The 17,905-nt window shown below is 35.0% G+C and overlaps 1 protein-coding gene across 1 annotated transcript; it reads right to left on the reverse strand.

Annotated features, from left to right (window-relative positions):
- Positions 1-2,352: 2,352 nt before the first annotated feature.
- LOC138894362 (uncharacterized) lies at positions 2,353-4,046 on the reverse strand. Its single transcript, XM_070179056.1, has 4 exons — positions 3,820-4,046; positions 3,493-3,730; positions 3,276-3,424; positions 2,353-2,398 (listed from the first exon to the last, which is right to left on the reverse strand). The coding sequence occupies exons 1-4, from the start codon at positions 4,044-4,046 to the stop codon at positions 2,353-2,355; spliced, it is 660 nt and encodes a 219-aa protein (XP_070035157.1).
- Between the last annotated feature and the right edge of the window lie 13,859 nt (positions 4,047-17,905).

Here is a 17,905-nt window from a genome sequence, read left to right on the forward strand (position 1 = left end):
TGTAGCCGTGCGGGATGGGATGTGCCTCAGGCTAGCGGCTGCTTTAAAGCATACAGGTTGTGGGACACATTGACTTTTCTTGATTTTCTGTACATATGACATTCAGTAAATAATAGCAACATTATTTATGGTTTACATTATATGCGCATTATGTTTATATTTCTCGGATTCTTTGTTATTTTAATACTACAACACAAAAACAAACATAGCAACTTAAACATAATTTAAATTCGGTACAACTAATGAAAATACATGACACGGAACGCATAAAGATAAAATACTGCACTCAACACATACATGTGTTTGTTTAGTCACTATCGCCCATTATTCTCTGCTTCAACCACTTAAATTTCTCTTCTAACCTATTTTTTTTTCTTCTTCCGCCTCTTTTAGTTTCTCCTGCACTGCCGCAAGTTGTCGTTGTAGTTTAAAATTTTGGAGTTCGTATTCACCGATCATATTCCAAACATACGGCAAACATGATTTGTAGTATTCCTGGTTAATGGGTTCATCATACCATTCTTCAAATCTACATTGATTTCCTTCCTACCAATGGGAATTATAACACAACACTATTAGTTAACATTATAAATAAAAAATATTAACAAATATTTTTTTCCAAATCAATAACTTACAAGTTGTTGACATATCCAGCATCTGCGCCCCACATTACTATTTGACCAACATGGCTTCAAAATTACAAGTTTTCCACAATAACACCTTGGTACGTCATTGCGTCCAGACATTTCTTAATGCAAGAAAAATGAAAAATTTATGGAATATTTTTTTATTTGTTTTGGTTAAGCGCAAATAATAACTAAAATGCGCTAGGCTTTTATAGGCAAGATAAAACACATAACGTGGCATTTTACCGCGCTATATTTCGCGTGATAATGATTTTTTAGGGTACAATACAGCATTTTCAGAAGATAGCTTTTGCAGAACAATAACTTTTTCAGGTCGACAAGACAATACACATAACGTGGTATTTCAGTGCGCTATGTTTCGCATGATAATGATTCTTTAGGGTACAATACAACATTTTCAGAAGATAGCTTTTGCAGAACAACAACTTTTTCAGGTCGACAAGACAATACACATAACATGGTATTTCACCGCGCTATGTTTCGCGTGATAATAATTCTTTAGGATACAATACAGCATTTCCAGAAGATAGCTTTTGCATAACAATAACTTTTTCAGGTCGACAAGACAATACACATAACGTGGTATTTCACCGCGCTATGTTTCGCATGATAATGATTCTTTAGGGTACAATACAACATTTCCATAAGATAGCTTTTGCAGAACAATAACTTTTTCAGGTCGACAAGACAATATACATAACGTGGTATTTCACCGCGATATGTTTCACGTGATAATGATTCTTTTGGGTATAAGACAGCTTCTTAAACTGAACCAAGTCATCTATATTTCAAAGACCTTTTGAATAAACATTACAACATCCATTTTAAAAAATCCACTAACATTTAACAAGTGGTTCAAAAAGAGGCAAAAGGGTGAAGGTAGTTCAATAGATCCCCATGGAACACGTCTTAACACTATCGATCCCTACCTTAAAAAAAATATGCTAGGTTGCTACACTGACTTGGTTGATGACAGGTGGTATGGTATTCTGCGTACCTTGAAAAATAAGCCTATCAATATACACACTGATATCAAAGTTGCAGGGCACATTATTGAGGGCGAAGCGCATTCTACAAAACCTGAAGGTATGCGATTTTGGGTAGAAAAACTACAATGGGTTCCCCTTTACTCAAAACGGTGTGATTACGAAGTACTATGTCGCTGGCATTGGCTTGTTGTGCCACAAGCACTGTCTGCAACCTTCCAAACAAACACATACAAAGATGAACTAGAAGTGATTCAACATTTAATTAAGAAGATTCTAGAGATGGAAAAGGCATTAGTTGTTCATCATGCAATGGATGATCTTGACTTCCTGGGAGGAACAAAGGCTCAGTACTGGGATTTATTATAAAATGATAAAATGCATAGAGACAATGATTATCCTATTTTCCCAATAGTTGTCGAGTGGGAGGGACTACCTAAATTTCTACCACGGACGTTGGATGTAAGAGTCCCATATTGTTGTAGAAATCAAGCAAGTGGTCTTCTTGATGATAACGATGAAATGCGAGAAATGTGTGTCAACTGGGGCCTAGATTACGATGCCCTCGGTCCCGAAGGGTACGTACACGATGTTGACGGAGGAAATGAAGACAGTGATAATGAAATAGTGCCAGACAGCGACGATAATGGCGAATAACAATTCTTTTTTTTCCTTGGGGTATATGTTAAATTGTTGTACTGAAGTATTAATGCTAAATATCAATAAGACTTAACATCAATGGAAACATAATTTAATTCATACATTCTGCAAGATGAACATGTACATACACTTATTACAATAAATTATTGAAATACAACACTACGGGTATCCTTGATAATTGGGCATATTGCATGAACTTACACTGGGAGATGAATTACTACCGCTATCCAAACCAACTGAAGGAAATTTACGATGGTCGTGTCCTGTTTGTGAGCATATGCCACAATTACCCGCATAAACGATATCACCAATATCCATTTGGTTATGTATACGCGTTCTTTTTTGCACTTGTCGTTGATGCAAATACTCCTTGTTACACACCATTTTAAATGGTTTCGGCGGTCAATAATGCTCAGCACCCACTAGCTGCAACTGTCCACTATAGGTATTTAAGTATGCAACAATACTATGTTCTTTATCAACGTAGCTGGTTACTGCAAAACCTGTATGTTGAAAGCACTTCATGGCATGTGAGCACGGCATGTGGTAGATGAATCATTTCCCACAAGAACATAACCTTCTGGCTTCATTTACGGTGTGTGTATTATTCCCCCGATTTTGATGGATAGCGGTGCGAACTTCAAAAATATTTTGCTCGTTGCAATACTGTAAATACGAATGCCAATGTGCTCGCCTCCTGTATTTCTCAAATCTTTTCATTGGTATTGGCATAAATTCAACACCCCTTTTCATCAATGACGATGCACATCTAGCCCTTTCAACAAACCTCACCACCATCTGCTTGAATGACAACCGCACCATGGCAGTGACAGGCAATCCACGTGCAGAATTCAATAACCCGTTGAAAGACTCTAACACATTTGTAGTAAGAATTCTCCATCTTCTGCCACCATCCGCATGCAAAGTCCATTTGTCAAGCTCATGTCGTATCAACAAATGATAGGCTCCTTGGTCTACCTACCTGATCGATTCTATGCGCCTCCTGAATTTACACTCTTGGTGATCTGTTGCAGCCATCCACATTAACTCATGCAAATCCTTGTAGGAGTGTGCCTTCTGGAAATTGGCCTTCAGGTGCCTCACACAGTAACGGTGGTAGGCATATGGTTCCTGCCATGCAGGCAAAGTCTGTACATAACTTAAAATACCGCCATGCCGATCAGATATTAGACAAATACTTGAACGTTTCTGACAACGTGCTCCTTCAAGTGGTTCAAAAATAGTGTCCACGTCTCTTGGCTTTCATTGGCAAAAATAGCAAAAGCTAGGAGAAATATACTTCCATTAGCATCTACTTCAACGGCAATCAACAACTTAATATCATACTTTCCATAGACATGAGTGTCGTCTATGGATATTACCGGCCGGCAATGCACAAAACCATCAATTGCTGGTTTAAATGCCCAGAACACATATCTGAATATATGTTCTGTATTTCCGGACTCCGCTCAAGCTTCCATTCAACAACAATCCCGGGGTTAAAGTATTGCAATGCGGCCATATACCTGGGTAGAGATGCAAAGGACTTATCCCAGCTACTATAAACAATTTCAAACGCACGTTTGCGCCCGAGAAATGCCTTTCTTTTATTAATGGTATACCCATATTCCAGGTGGACAAATGTTATACACTCTTTGATCTCGTATCTTATGGACGCTTCAATATGTGGAATCAAGACAAGAAAAATCAAGTCAACATTTAAGTTAAAATGCTTCCCACTGAATGTGTCCATTTCACAATTATGGGTGCCAATGTATTTACCCACAACCCACATATTTGTTTTCTTCTTCCTCGCATGCAACATCCAATTACAACCTGTAAACTATCTACGGCAAATAACCTTGTATACATCCGCATATGACTCTACTACCGTGATTTCAGACACTCTTTTACGCTGTACATTCGCACCACCCTACTTAGGCGTGCTTTATCAGGAAAAAGCATGCCCTTTGACAGCACCGTTGCTCTAGATTCATCCCATATTATTGTCCGAATTTTGTCAATATCCCTTGTGAGGGCATTCACATCCGGCATACTTGGAAAATGATCAAGGTAAGGAATCTCCCTTGAATGAAACGGCATGTGGGACTCGTACACTCTTGGTATAATGGGAGTTAGATCATGCTCCCTCATCAAATCAGGTTCAGCATTCTCTTCCTCCTCATCATCACCTTCATCAGGGAAGGGTGTGTCATCTCTAGACTCATCGGCATTGTTGTCATAATCACTATTCTCTTCTTGACTCTGCGCATCTGCCAGATCCCAATTAAATATATCGTCTTCGGGCAATTGAGTAAGGACAGGACCTTCAAGTTGCTCGTTTTCACTGCACAACAAACAAAATAATGAGTTACTCAAATTGATCCAAACTTTACATATAGCTTTATCACTTCACTTACAAATCATAATGTGTTGATATCCCATAATGGACATTATCCTGTTGGTGATGACTCCCGGATGGACCACCATGATCCAATACACCAAAACTAGGCGTTAGTTCATAACTTGTAAAATTTATATCTGGCTGGTACCCCCTGTGGAATATATGAGTGTTAATATAAATTCAATACATCAAAAATAAACATCGTAAAACAAAAGAAAATTGAAGTTTACCACTTGGCTTGTGGAGAAACTCTTTCACCCGGAACCTGTTCGGCTAAAACTGCTCCAAAATAACCACTCGATGACTGAGGGATATCCCTACTTTGCGCAACCTCATTATTGCGAACGTCTTCAGCCTTGATATACATTTCCAATATTTTTATCACAAGAAATGCCCGGTATTCATCTGGAGTCCTAAAAAATTCTCTCAGAGTTTCATCGTCTTCGATGTTAAACTCAGTATAACAAGCAACCCCTTGCGGAGTGATAGAATACGGATATTTTTCTGTTACTTTAATATTCACCGAACGTTATTTGCTCACACTCATTTTTTTTACATAACAACAATACCAATGTATCGTACTCCATTGTAAGTGGCAACTTAACATGACACTGTGGAGATAAACTATAGCTTACTGAGTTATTCGCCACCACAACCTCACCTCTCCACCCCCACCCCACCCCCACAACCTCACCCCCCCAATATAATGAAACCCTAATTCTTCGCTCTTCAGACATTATGACAAAATGCAAAATAACTTAACGAAGAAATATTTCAGAAGACTTGAGAATATTTACGAATGGATTTTTACAAAATCCTTAACCTCTTTAAATAAGGCAAAAAGCAGTCTGGGGGTACAATTATTTGAGGTATAGCGCCTTAAATATGGGCGTTATACCCAGTTGAATTATTGTTATGTCAGTTAAGCCCAGAAGAATCATTGGTGAGCCACATAATATACATAGCGCGGTAAGTTAGGGCGTTATATATATAGCGCCCTAAATAAGAGCGCTATATTAACTGGGCAAACGACCGCTAAGGTATAGCGCCTTAAAAAGGGACGTTATATATATTATGATCACAAAAAAAAAATTCCCACGCATTTTAATTCTTTGAGTCCAAAATAACCACATTTTGGTTCAACAGGAGTAGAGGAAACTCTGCCCAGGAGATGTGCCTCTAAGTCCTTCAAGTATGATCAACACGGTTCTAGTTTTGGAGTTTATTTTTTCTGTTAACAGCCTAGTGCGTGTGTTAAGTGTTGTGGTTTTGTAATGATTCTTTGGTGATTGATACAAATATTTAGTTACCAAAAAAAATATAAAATATCGTTTACTCAAAAATAAAATATTTATTTATTCAATCCCTTATATAAATAATATTTTTCTTAATAAGAAACTTCTTTTTCATTTTCCTCCCCCTTTTTTGTGTGTAAACAAAGAGGTATAATGGCCACCACTAGCTATTCTATGCTAAATAGTAGTTTCTAAATATCATATTTGGTATAGGCTTTTAATAATAATATTTAATGGTCTATATTTGATATAATCTACGTACATAAATGAATTATGTCACATATGTTACTTATATACATATAATATTTACAATCTATATCTGGTGTGATATCTCGTATATATGGTTTATACATATATTATAGTATACTTAATGTATAATAGATTTTCCCTTTTACATTTGCTAATATATCATGTATATATTTATATATGGATATTATAGTAAATATACTATATCTTTATTATGAAGTATACTTATATCGTCTACCATCCATATATGCCAGTATAATATATCTTTAGTAAAGAGAATTATAAACTATTGAGTTTTGAGAGAGAATTAGTTGAGATATTGGGTTTGGAGTAAGATTTGGGTTTGAAGAGAGAGAGAGAAAGAAAGAGTTTTGATATAACTATTGAGAGAGAATTAAGTGAGATACTTTAGAGATATAAAAAGTTGTATAGTATATAATGTAATTAAAGGGTTAAAATTTTAAAAACAAAAACTATATTTATGGAATTTTCTGAAAGTAGCAGTAACTTTTTTTAATTACTTTTAAAAAGTTGTATTGTGTACAAATTTCTCTTTCTTTTAATTGATTTAATGAGACAATTGGGTAATCTTTTTAACAACTTTTTATTTTCTTCACTCACTAGACACTAACATAAATTTCTTGTAACTCTACCAAATGTACGTAACCTTAGCAAGTTACACAATTTGGCTTATGTTTTGATTATTTTAAGATTGTATCAGCTTTTATTTGCCGGTGGTACGAGATCAATTTAGAAGAATTAACCTAAATGGTCGCCCACCTAATATCTTAAACTAAAAATAATCAAATTAAGGACGTATAGTATATATATAATCATAGGCGAATCCATAATTTTAAACTTATGGGTTACTACAATAATCTTAAGTTATTCTACATGATAACTGGACCAACAAACTGGGTTACAAGCTAAACATTCTTATACTTTTAATAAAATATTTAGTATAAATATAGGGTCTATGCAAAAGTTAATGGGTTCACGGAAACCCGTAATATTTGATCTAGATCCGCCTCGGTATATAATTCATGTATAATATATGTATAACTGTATGTATAATCTAAGTATACCGGCTAAAAAGTAAATATTGAATCGTCCCGACTATTTATGTAACAATTCCATAAATTTATTCTTCCTAAATAAATTTCGTTCCTAAAAGAGGGAATCGTGTCAAGATTGAAAATTAAAAAAAAAAAATGTTTACGAATCGGGCATCATTACAAACGGATAAAAAGAGTACTAATAGGATACATGGCTTTTGAAAAAGGAGTTAAATATCATATTACAAAAGGCAACTCAGTATTAAATCTCCTCGTGTAAATTGGTATTAATCAGGATTCCAAAGTAAGTATTGATAGAGAAAACCAAAAAATAAAAAACAATACGAGATATGACAATACATCTACCAACTAATCCCATAACAAAAAAAAAAAAAAAAAAAAAAAATTCACCCTCATTTTGATGGGAACAACGAATGATCCAACCCTACTATTAGATGGGCATGTGAGTCTTTCAATCTCAAGTAGTTGCCATCTCCTTATTATTCACATGCCCACTGTAATATAAAGTTTTTCAAGTTGTACAAGTCACAACGAACTTAATTAATATCAACTTTTAGAAGCAGGTGAAACACGGCTTTCTTCTTCATTTTTCTTTTTTCTTAGCCACATTTCTCATTTTGCTAAGTCATTGTCACGAGATGGATAATTATATTCCACAAGTGTCACGCTGCTTGCGGTCGTCCCTATTTGTTAGTAATAATTGCGTACGAGTCCAAACGTAGTCCTATCACTTCTATTGGGGGAAAGGAATGGACAATCCCCCAATTTGACATTGTTAAAATCATTACATATATCTAATTGTGTTTCTAAGCATATTAAGTAGCAATTGTATCCTAATGAGCCATGCTATTAAAAAGGAAGTCTCATCATATGGAATGAACCTGTCAGTCTTGTGGAAGAAGACCAATTAAGAAGTAAAAAAAAAAAATTACTAACAAGTTGAAGAAACCCAACAAATTTAGTTTGATCTTTATGGAACAACTTTGACTTCTTGTTGCATCAGACATCCCTTCTATCCATTTGGTTTATTATTTGGTAAAATGGATACCTTCTTTTATGTTCTCCCAACCCCCTAAAAGAACCCATAAAAAAGTTTGGATAATTTTAAGGGTTTTTAACACTTTCTCCTATAAGCTAAAAAATTACAATCGCTCTCTAAATATACGATATATATATATATATATATATGCTATTATTTAAGGGGGAAATAACACAGTGTAAAAATTCTTAGTTTTAACAAAAAAGGGCCAAAACTGCGCATGTACTATCGGATTTGGTCTGAAAATACTATCTGTTCACCTATTTTGCTACCAGAAAGAGCCGTTTTGTTTAAGGGTATAAATGGGCCAGAAAAATAACGATAGCGGCAAACTCAACAAAATAAGTGAACAGGTGATATTTTTAGACCAAACCCGATTGTTGATGGGCAGTTTTGAGTAATTTTAATATGTGGGGGGTGTAAGGTTAGTTAATTTATAAGATAATCTCTAAGTAGAAACAAAATACTAGTTTTCTAAACGGCGAATGAAGCATACAGCGGCTGCCTGCTAAAGTGAAGCATAGCTTATCTAGTTGGCTGTGTATATAATTGAAAAACACCATTATTGGCTTATAACACTATATTATAATAATGGTTCTTGGATCAGGCATATCCAAATTAGGAATTTGCCACCCAACAGCGAAACACTTGTATTTTATTATCTATAGAAATGAATTCATCTTGTTTTGTTCAATCCTTTTCTCTTGTTTTCTTTTAGCAGTTGAATTCTTTTCAATACCACTGAAAAAGCAAAAACTCGTAAGAAGTGAGAAAATGAGCAAATTGTTATGAAAATAATTATACTGTGGATGTTGATTTATTACTCCATTATAGATAATTTTCCTGAAAAAGATTATCCATTTAGTACTATGTTGAAGTTTATTTACAAGCAGTTGATACAGGCAGGTTGCAAGCAGCTCATTGAAATGATTTGCAGCAGCTTCTTATTAAACAGGCAGGTTGCAAGCAGCTCATTGAAATGATTTGCAGCAGCTTCTTATTAAACAGGCAGGTTGCAAGCAGCTCATGCAGACAGCTGACAAGCAGCTAAAGAAAAGCCTTGCATTTGCTTCCTTTCTTCTATAAATAGAGGAGTTTTCAGTTCATTATGTACATAAGTTTGAAGTTTGAATAATATATCAGTTTCTCTCTATACTTGTCTTTACTTTACAGTTTTTATTTTATAACACGTTATCAACACGAGACTCTGCCATCTCAAGAAAATACTTTGAAAGTATCAGAGGTACGAACTTTCTTTTTCTAAATAATGTCAAATCTTTCTAAACTTGAGTTTGTAACCCTCGATATATCGGGCAAAAGCTACATGTCTTGGGTGCTTGATGCCGAAATTCATCTTGATGTGATGGGTCTGGCAGACACCATCAAAGATAAAAATCAGGCATCAAACCAAGACCGTGCCAAAGCAATGATATTCCTACGCCATCACCTAGATAAGGGCCTGAAAATGGAATATCTTACTATTAAAGATCTAGTCATACTGTAGAATAATTTGAAAGATAGATATGACCACCTGAAGATGGTCGTTCTTCCACATGCACGTTATGATTGGACTCATCTAAGACTACAAGATTTTAAATCTATCAGTGAGTATAATTCTGCTATGTTCAGAATTATTTCGCAATTGAAACTATGTAATGACAATATTACTGATCATGATATGTTGGAGAAAACTTTCACCACTTTTCATGCCTCGAATATGCTCCTGCAGCAGCAATATCGAGAGATGGGATTCAAAAAATATTTTGAACTTATCTCACAGCTTCTTGTAGCCGAGCAACATAATGCGCTATTAATAAAAAAATCATGAAAGTCGACCTACTAGTTCTTGTCCATTCCCTGAAGTGAATGAGACGAACTTCCACCAAGCTAAGCGTGGAAGAGGACGTGGCCCCAGTCGTGGTCATGGCCATGGTCAGGGAGGAAACTCTATTTGTGGTAATAACAATGCACCAAAGAACCTTCCTCACCACCAGCAGTGGAAAAGGAAGGAACAAAAGCATGAAGCGGTGCAAGCAGCAAAGCCAGAAAATACATGTTATAGATGTGGAGGAAAAAGGCACGGGTCACGTACATGACGTACGCCAAAGCACTTGGTTTGAGCTGTATCAAGCCTCCCTGAAGAAGACAGAGAAAAATGCTGAAGCAAATTTTATTTCTGAAGATAATTTAGACTTCATGCATTTGGATATAGTTGATTACTTTGCACTCCTAGAAGGAGAAACAAGTCATGTGATCGGTAGTGAATCTGTAGAAATGTAAATATTTTAATTTTTGTTGTTTGCAGTAGATAGTATGGTTATGTAATTGTAGTACATAAATAAAAGTTATGCTTTGAAAATAATGTTTACTATCATATTTATTTTGTTTATGTCATTTTAAAGAATATGGATAATCCTCAAATTATGTTTGGATCATAGACCAATCATGAAGATATTTGTGTAATTGATAGTGGAACAACTCATGCCATATTCAAAGATCAGAAAATTTTCTTATTTGCATAAGGAAAAAGCAAATGTTTCAACAATTTCTGGTAATATAAATTTGATTGAAGGCTCCGGAAGAGCTACTGTATTTCTGTCTAAGGGAAAAAAACTTATTATCAACAATGCATTATTCTCCTCCAAGTCCCGAAGAAACTTGTTGAGTTTTATAGAAATCCGCCGAAATGGGTATCATGTTGAGACAATAGATGAAATGAACGTGGAATATCTTTGTATTTCAAAGAATATTTCTGGCGAGAAATGCATTGTAGAAAAGTTATCAACTTTATCTTCTGGCTTATACTATTCAAAGATTAGTACATTTGAAGCACACTCTATCGTAAACCAGAAGTTTACTGAATCAAATACGTTTGTGCTTTGGCATGGCCGTTTGGGCCATCCTGGATCAATAATGATGAGACGAATTACTGAAAATTCGAGTGGGCATCCATTAAAGAACCTGAAGATTCTCACAAATGATGAATTTTCTTGTGATGTTTGTTATCAAGGCAAAATGATCACTGGACCATCACCAATGAAGGTTGGCATTGAGTCCCCTACCTTTTTAGAACATATACATAGGGATATATGTGGACCTATTCACCCACCAATTGGGTTGTTTAGATATTTTATGGTCCTAATAGATGCATCTTCAAGATGGTCTCATGTGTGCCTACTATCATCTCGCAACTTGGCGTTTGCAAAGTTATTAGCTCAAATAATTCGTTTAAGGGCACAATTCCCAGATTATCCTATAAAGGCTATTCGCCTTGATAATGTTGGAAAATTCTCATCTCAAACTTTTGATAATTACTGTCTATCAATTGGAATAAAAGTTGAACATACTGTAGCTTATGTTCATACTCAAAATGGCCTTCCAGAGTCATTTATTAAACGGCTGCAATTGATAGCAAGACCACTACTTATGAAAACAAAATTGCCCACTACTGTTTGGGGTCATGCTATCTTGCACGCAGCATCACTTATCCGTCTCAGACCAACACATTATAATAAATATTCTCCGTCACAATTACTTTTTGGTCATGAATCAAATATTACCCATCTATGAATTTTTGGATGTGTTGTATATGTGCCAGTAGCACCACTACAGCGCAGTAAGATGGGCCCCCAAAGAAGGTGAGGGATATATATTGGGTTAGAATCACCCTCTATTATTCTCTATCTTGAACCATTGACGGGAGATTTATTTACTGCTCGATTTGTAAATTGTCGATTTGAAGAAACAAATTTCCCACAATTAGGGGGAGAGAAAAAGGAAATCAAAAGAAAAATTGTGTGGAAAGTTTCATCATTATCTCACTTTGATCCACGTACCCCTATATGTAATCAGGAGGTCCAGAAGATCATCCATTTATAGAATATAGCAAATCGCATGCCAGACGCATTTACTAATTTGAAAAGTATAACTAAATCACATATCCCTGCAGAGAATGTGCCTATCCAAATTGATGTCCCATCAGGACCATCTACTAGCATGAAACTAGTGAACCTAAAGCACGCCTGAAACATGGTAGGCCTTTGGGTTCTAAGGATCGAAATCCTAGAAAAAGAAAATCGACAAATGATCAAAATGATATTATGAAGGGATATCCTAAAAAGACCCATGATCTGATTACTTCTGAGATTCCTAAAGAAATCAATGAACCCGAGACTCAAGTGAGTGAGGAACTTTTATTAAGTTCTACTGGTGATGGGATTAACTTAAATCGATCTAAAATAGTGGTGCATAATATTTTTGCATATAATGTTGCACTTAACATTATGTATGATAGTGAGAATCTTGAACCCCAATCTGTCGAAGAATGTCGACAAATATCTGATTGGCCAAAATGGCAAGAGTCAATTCAATCGGAATTGAAATCACTTGCTAAAAGAGAGGTCTTTGGACCAGTAGTCCAAACACTTGTTGGTATAAAGCCAGTTGGTCATAAATGGATTTTTATGCGAAAAGGGAATGATAAAAATGAAGTTTAAAGATACAAGGCTCGCCTTGTTGCACAAGGATTATCACAACGACCTGGAGTCGATTATGAAGAAACATATTCACCCGTTATGGATGCCATAACATTTCGATATCTCATCAGTTTAGCCTTACGTGAAAGGCTTGAAATATATCTAATGGATGTGGTTACAACTTATCTGTACGGGTCACTTGATAATGAAATTTACATGAAAATTCCTGAAGGATTTAAAATGCTTGAAGCATATTCAAAATCTCAGGAAATGTACTCAATCAGATTACAAAGATCCTTGTACGGTTTAAAGCAATCTGGGCGCATGTAGTATAATCGCCTCAGTGAATATTTACTGTAAGAGGATTACATAAATGATGTTATTTGTCCATGTATTTTTATAAAGAAAATGGCTTCAGAATTTGTTATACTTGTTGTTTATGTCGATGACATAAATCTTGTTGGAACTCCAGAAGAGCTCCAAAAGGCAATTGAATATCTTAAGAAAGAATTTGAGATGAAAGATCTTGTAAAGACAAAACTTTGTCTTGGTCTGCAAATTGAACATTTAGCAGACAGGGTCTTTATCCATCAATCTGCGTATACATAAAGGGTCTTAAAACGCTTTTACATGGACAAAGCGCAGCCATTGAGTACACCAATGGTTGTTCGATCACTTGAAGTGAATAAAGATTTGTTCCAACCTCCAGAAGAGGATGAGGAACTCCTTGGTCCATAAGTATTCTATCTCAGTGCAATTGGTGCACTAATGTATCTTGCTAATGCTACAAGGCCTGGCATATTATTTTATATTAATTTACTAGCAAGATATAGTTCTTCTCCTACACGGAGACATTGGAACGGGATTAAGTATATATTGCAATATTTAAAGGGAATTCTTGATATGTGTTTGTTTTATGCTAATAAAGATAATGCAGATCTTGTTGGTTATGCAGATGAAGGTTATTTATCTGATCCCGATAAAGCTAGATCTCAAACCAGGTACGTGTTTACATGTGGAGGTACTATCATATCATGGCGCTTCACAAAGCAATCTATTGTTGCTACTTCTTCAAATCATGCTGAAATAATAACTATTCATGAAGCAAGTAGGGAATGCGTATGGTTGAGATCAATAATTCATTTTATTCGAGAAAAATATGGTTTGGAATATGAGAAAAGACCCACAATTTTATACGAAGACAATATTGCATTCATAGCCCAATTGAAGGGAGAATTTATAAAAGGAGATAGAACGAAATACATTTTACCAAAATTATTCTACATACACGATCTTCAGAAAAATGGTGACATTGATGTGTAACAAATCCGTTCAAGTGACAATCTGGCAGATTAATTCACTAAATCTTTACCAACTTCAACTTTTGAGAAGATGGTATACAAGATTGGAATGCGGAGACTCAAATATTTGAAACAAGGTTTTCATCAAGGGGAGTAAAATACGCGATGTACTATTTTTTACTTACTAAGGTTTTTTCCCATAGGGTTTTCCTTATAAGGTTTTTAATGAGGCAGTTAGAAATGCGTATTACTAAATATGTGTACTCTTTTTCCTTCACTAGGATTTTTTTCACTGGGTTGTTCCTAGTAAGGTTTTAACGAGACACAATACATTTTAATGAACATCCAAGGGGGAGTGTTATGAAAATAATTATATTGTGGATGTCCATTTATTACTCCGCTATAGATAATTTTTCTGAAGAAGATTATCCATTTCAGGGGCGGATCTAGGGGGCGGAAGGGTGTTCATTTGAACCCCCTTTGTTGAAAAATTACATTATTTATATAGGGGTAATTTTTTTATTTATGTATATATTTAATATCTTGAACACCCTTGACACAAGCCAAAAGTGTGGCCCAGTGGTCAAAGGGGTTCAGATTTTGTACAAGGTCGCGGGTTCCATTCCTGTTAAATGTAAGTAAAACGACGTCGTTTTCCCTTCTCACATCAGTTTGTTTTTAATTTTAAACCAAGTAAAACGACGTCGTTTTCCCTTTTAATTATATTTTCCCCCAAAACGTTACCAATTGGGATTTGGGTTAAAAATCTCTAACTCTCTCTCTCTTCGTTGCCTCACTTATCTGCCACTCCCTCTCTCTCTCTTCGCCAATGCTCACGCTGCCTCATGCCCTCAACCACTATTCTTCTCTTTGTTGCCCCGCCGGTCGCCGGTATTAGCCCCAGGTAAGTTTCTTTCTCGTTCTAACCCCTTTTCAGAATTTTATTAGTATTTTATTAATGAATATTGCTTTTTAATTTTGGTTAATGACTCTTGTTTGTTGTTTCTTGATTTTTGATTCTGTAGAATTTAGTACTGTAGTTTGTAGATTATTGAGTTTTCTAATGCATTTGCTTTGATAAGCTTATGGAAAATAATTGTTGATTTTCTTTTTTTAGAATTGAGATTCTTTTTTGTGTTTAATATTCATAGTGTGGGTCTATTCAATTGCGTTTTAAGCATTAGTGGGTAATGTTGTTCAACACTTCACGAATAAAGTCATTGTTTTAGCTCCAATACAAATCTTAATTTATCTTTACGTTCTTAATTAACAATATATATATATATGGGCTTAAACTCAATCTTAATAGTACTGTAGCAGGGGCGGATTTAGGAGGCGGAAGGGGGTTCGTCGGAAAATTATACTGTTAAAATTTTTGAACCCCCTTCGCAAATGTTCTAGCTCCGCCACTGATCCATTTAGTACTATGTTGAAGTTTATTTATAAACAGCTGATGCAGGCAGGTTGCAAGCATCTCAATAAAATAATTTGCAGCAACTTCTTATTAAACAGACAGGTTGCAAGCAACTCATGCAGACAGCTTACAAGCAGCTAAAGAAAAGTCTTGTAGCTGTTTCCTAAAAAGTCTCGCAGCTGCTTTCTTTCTTGTATAAATAGAGGAGTTTTCAGTTTATTATGTACATAAGTTTAAAGTTTGAATAATATATCAGTTTCTCTTTATATTTGTCTTTACTTTACGATTTTTATTTTATAACACAAATAATAAATGTGCAAGATTACAATTGAACCGGGACGGAATTCGAGTCATGATACAAATTTTGGTGTACTGGTGAAGTTTGTTGAACGAAGCAAGCCAAATAGCAGGTGGCACAAGCTTCGCGCTAGATCCAAGGCTAGTCAACTTCACCTGGACCCCACAGCCCTTACTGTTTGTTACTCCAGTTCCTAGGGGCCGCGTGTCACAAGCCAAAGTAGCTGACAATCTTAAGGCCACAACTGACCAGGTGAAAATCAGAAATATATATGGACTACTTTGTATGTCATACAACTATACAAGTCATGTGAGAGTTTTTCTTCTTACCATCTAGTGCATATTTGTGGAATTCAATCTCATTTAAAAATCCCATTTTTATCTTTCGGCAACGGAGGAAAAATGGTTTAAGACTAAGAAATGATTTTAGAATTGGATGTGTTCCCCCAGCAAGAAAAAACCTCGCTCTGTCAGCCAAATATTAAAAAGAAGAACATAAAAAGGGAGAATAGAACTTCGTATTTTGATAACTCTCTCTAATTTTATATTCACTCCCACTCAGCCTCACTCGATCAGTATGGAGCTAGGCGAAAGGATTCATTCGAATACAAGTTTTTACACACACACAATATATATATATATATGGGTCTTGCTAACATACTACATGAATTGTACCTACTTTTCTTTTCTTAAATATCCTTAGGCAGCAACCTAACAACATATTAGCAGGAGGGGCTTTATTGTCTTTTTATCCAAAACAAAAATTAACCTTTCTCCAATTCATACCATATATTTATATATTAAAATGATAAATTCCTTTTATTTTTTATATGCTTATTTACTGTGTCTTTCGGAAACAGTCTCCATATTTCTTGGGGTAAGAGTAAGATCTGCGTACACACTACCCTCCTAATATTCACTAGTAAAATTTCATTGGATCGTAGTCGTTCTTGTTGTTACTTATTTACTGTACTTTTGGTAAAAGTTCTGCCTTCAACGTGCACTCGACCACTATCTCTCCTCTCATTTCTTCGTCACCCCATCAGACTAGAAGAAAATTAATGTCTGATCAATCACATATTGTTATATTCCTTTTATGTTGTTTTGCTAATTTTTTAGATATTGTTCTTATTTTAAAACAAGAAGGTAAAAATCTGTTAGATTGTACCTTGGCTATATTTAGTCACCGTGCTTGACCAAAGATTCGAGTTTTTGACTTGACTTTCAAACTTGGTGACTTTGATTTAGTCACCCTGCTGTTGGGTAAAATTTCTAATCTTTAAGATAATAGTTTAATAGTGTTATTCTTTGATAAAAACTTGTATAATCAGGTGATACATAATCACAAAACAAAACAGAGTACTACTAATTGAAGAAATCGTAATTTTGAAGCACTGGATAAGTTCTACCTAGCATTTTCTCAGCTGATTTAATTATTAACAAATTTAAAAGGAGCCATACAATTATTCAATTTAATATGACAAAATACTGAAGTACTTCCAACTTACTTAAATGGAGAAGCACCTGCAACGAAGCAATGCTATCTATAATAAAGATTTCTTCACCTTAATCAAATATGTCGACTTTGAGTACTAAAATTTACAAAAAAGGTTGAACATTTTATTTTTCAGTTTTTAGTACTGTACTAGATTTTTTTGGTAAGAAAAACAGGAGAGATTCGATTTTGTTTATTTTTTTCTTTTTTTTCAATGAGCAACTGCTGTAGATTAAAGTCGGCCCATAGAGTGGATAAATCTAATTATAACGTGGCGTTTTGATGATTTCTCTGGGGGTATAATGGTGAATTTATTTTATAAAGTTTAAACAAAAGAAGAGACGGATAGAGGAGACTGAAAAGAGAAGAACCTTATCCATTAAATTAAACCTTTATAAAAGCAAATCAAAACTTCCTGCAAAACATCAACACACACACAGAGTGAAAAAAGAGAGAGAAGTATACGTTGCACTTAACAGAGAGCAACAATTTCACAATCATCTATACATACACGTGTCTGTATGTATACACGTTAAAAGTTTTTTTTTTGAATTTCTTCGAAAATCATCA

The sequence above is a fragment of the Nicotiana tomentosiformis genome, chromosome 6 (genome assembly GCF_000390325.3).
Source record: "Nicotiana tomentosiformis chromosome 6, ASM39032v3, whole genome shotgun sequence".
NCBI classification, from domain to species: domain Eukaryota; kingdom Viridiplantae; phylum Streptophyta; class Magnoliopsida; order Solanales; family Solanaceae; genus Nicotiana; species Nicotiana tomentosiformis.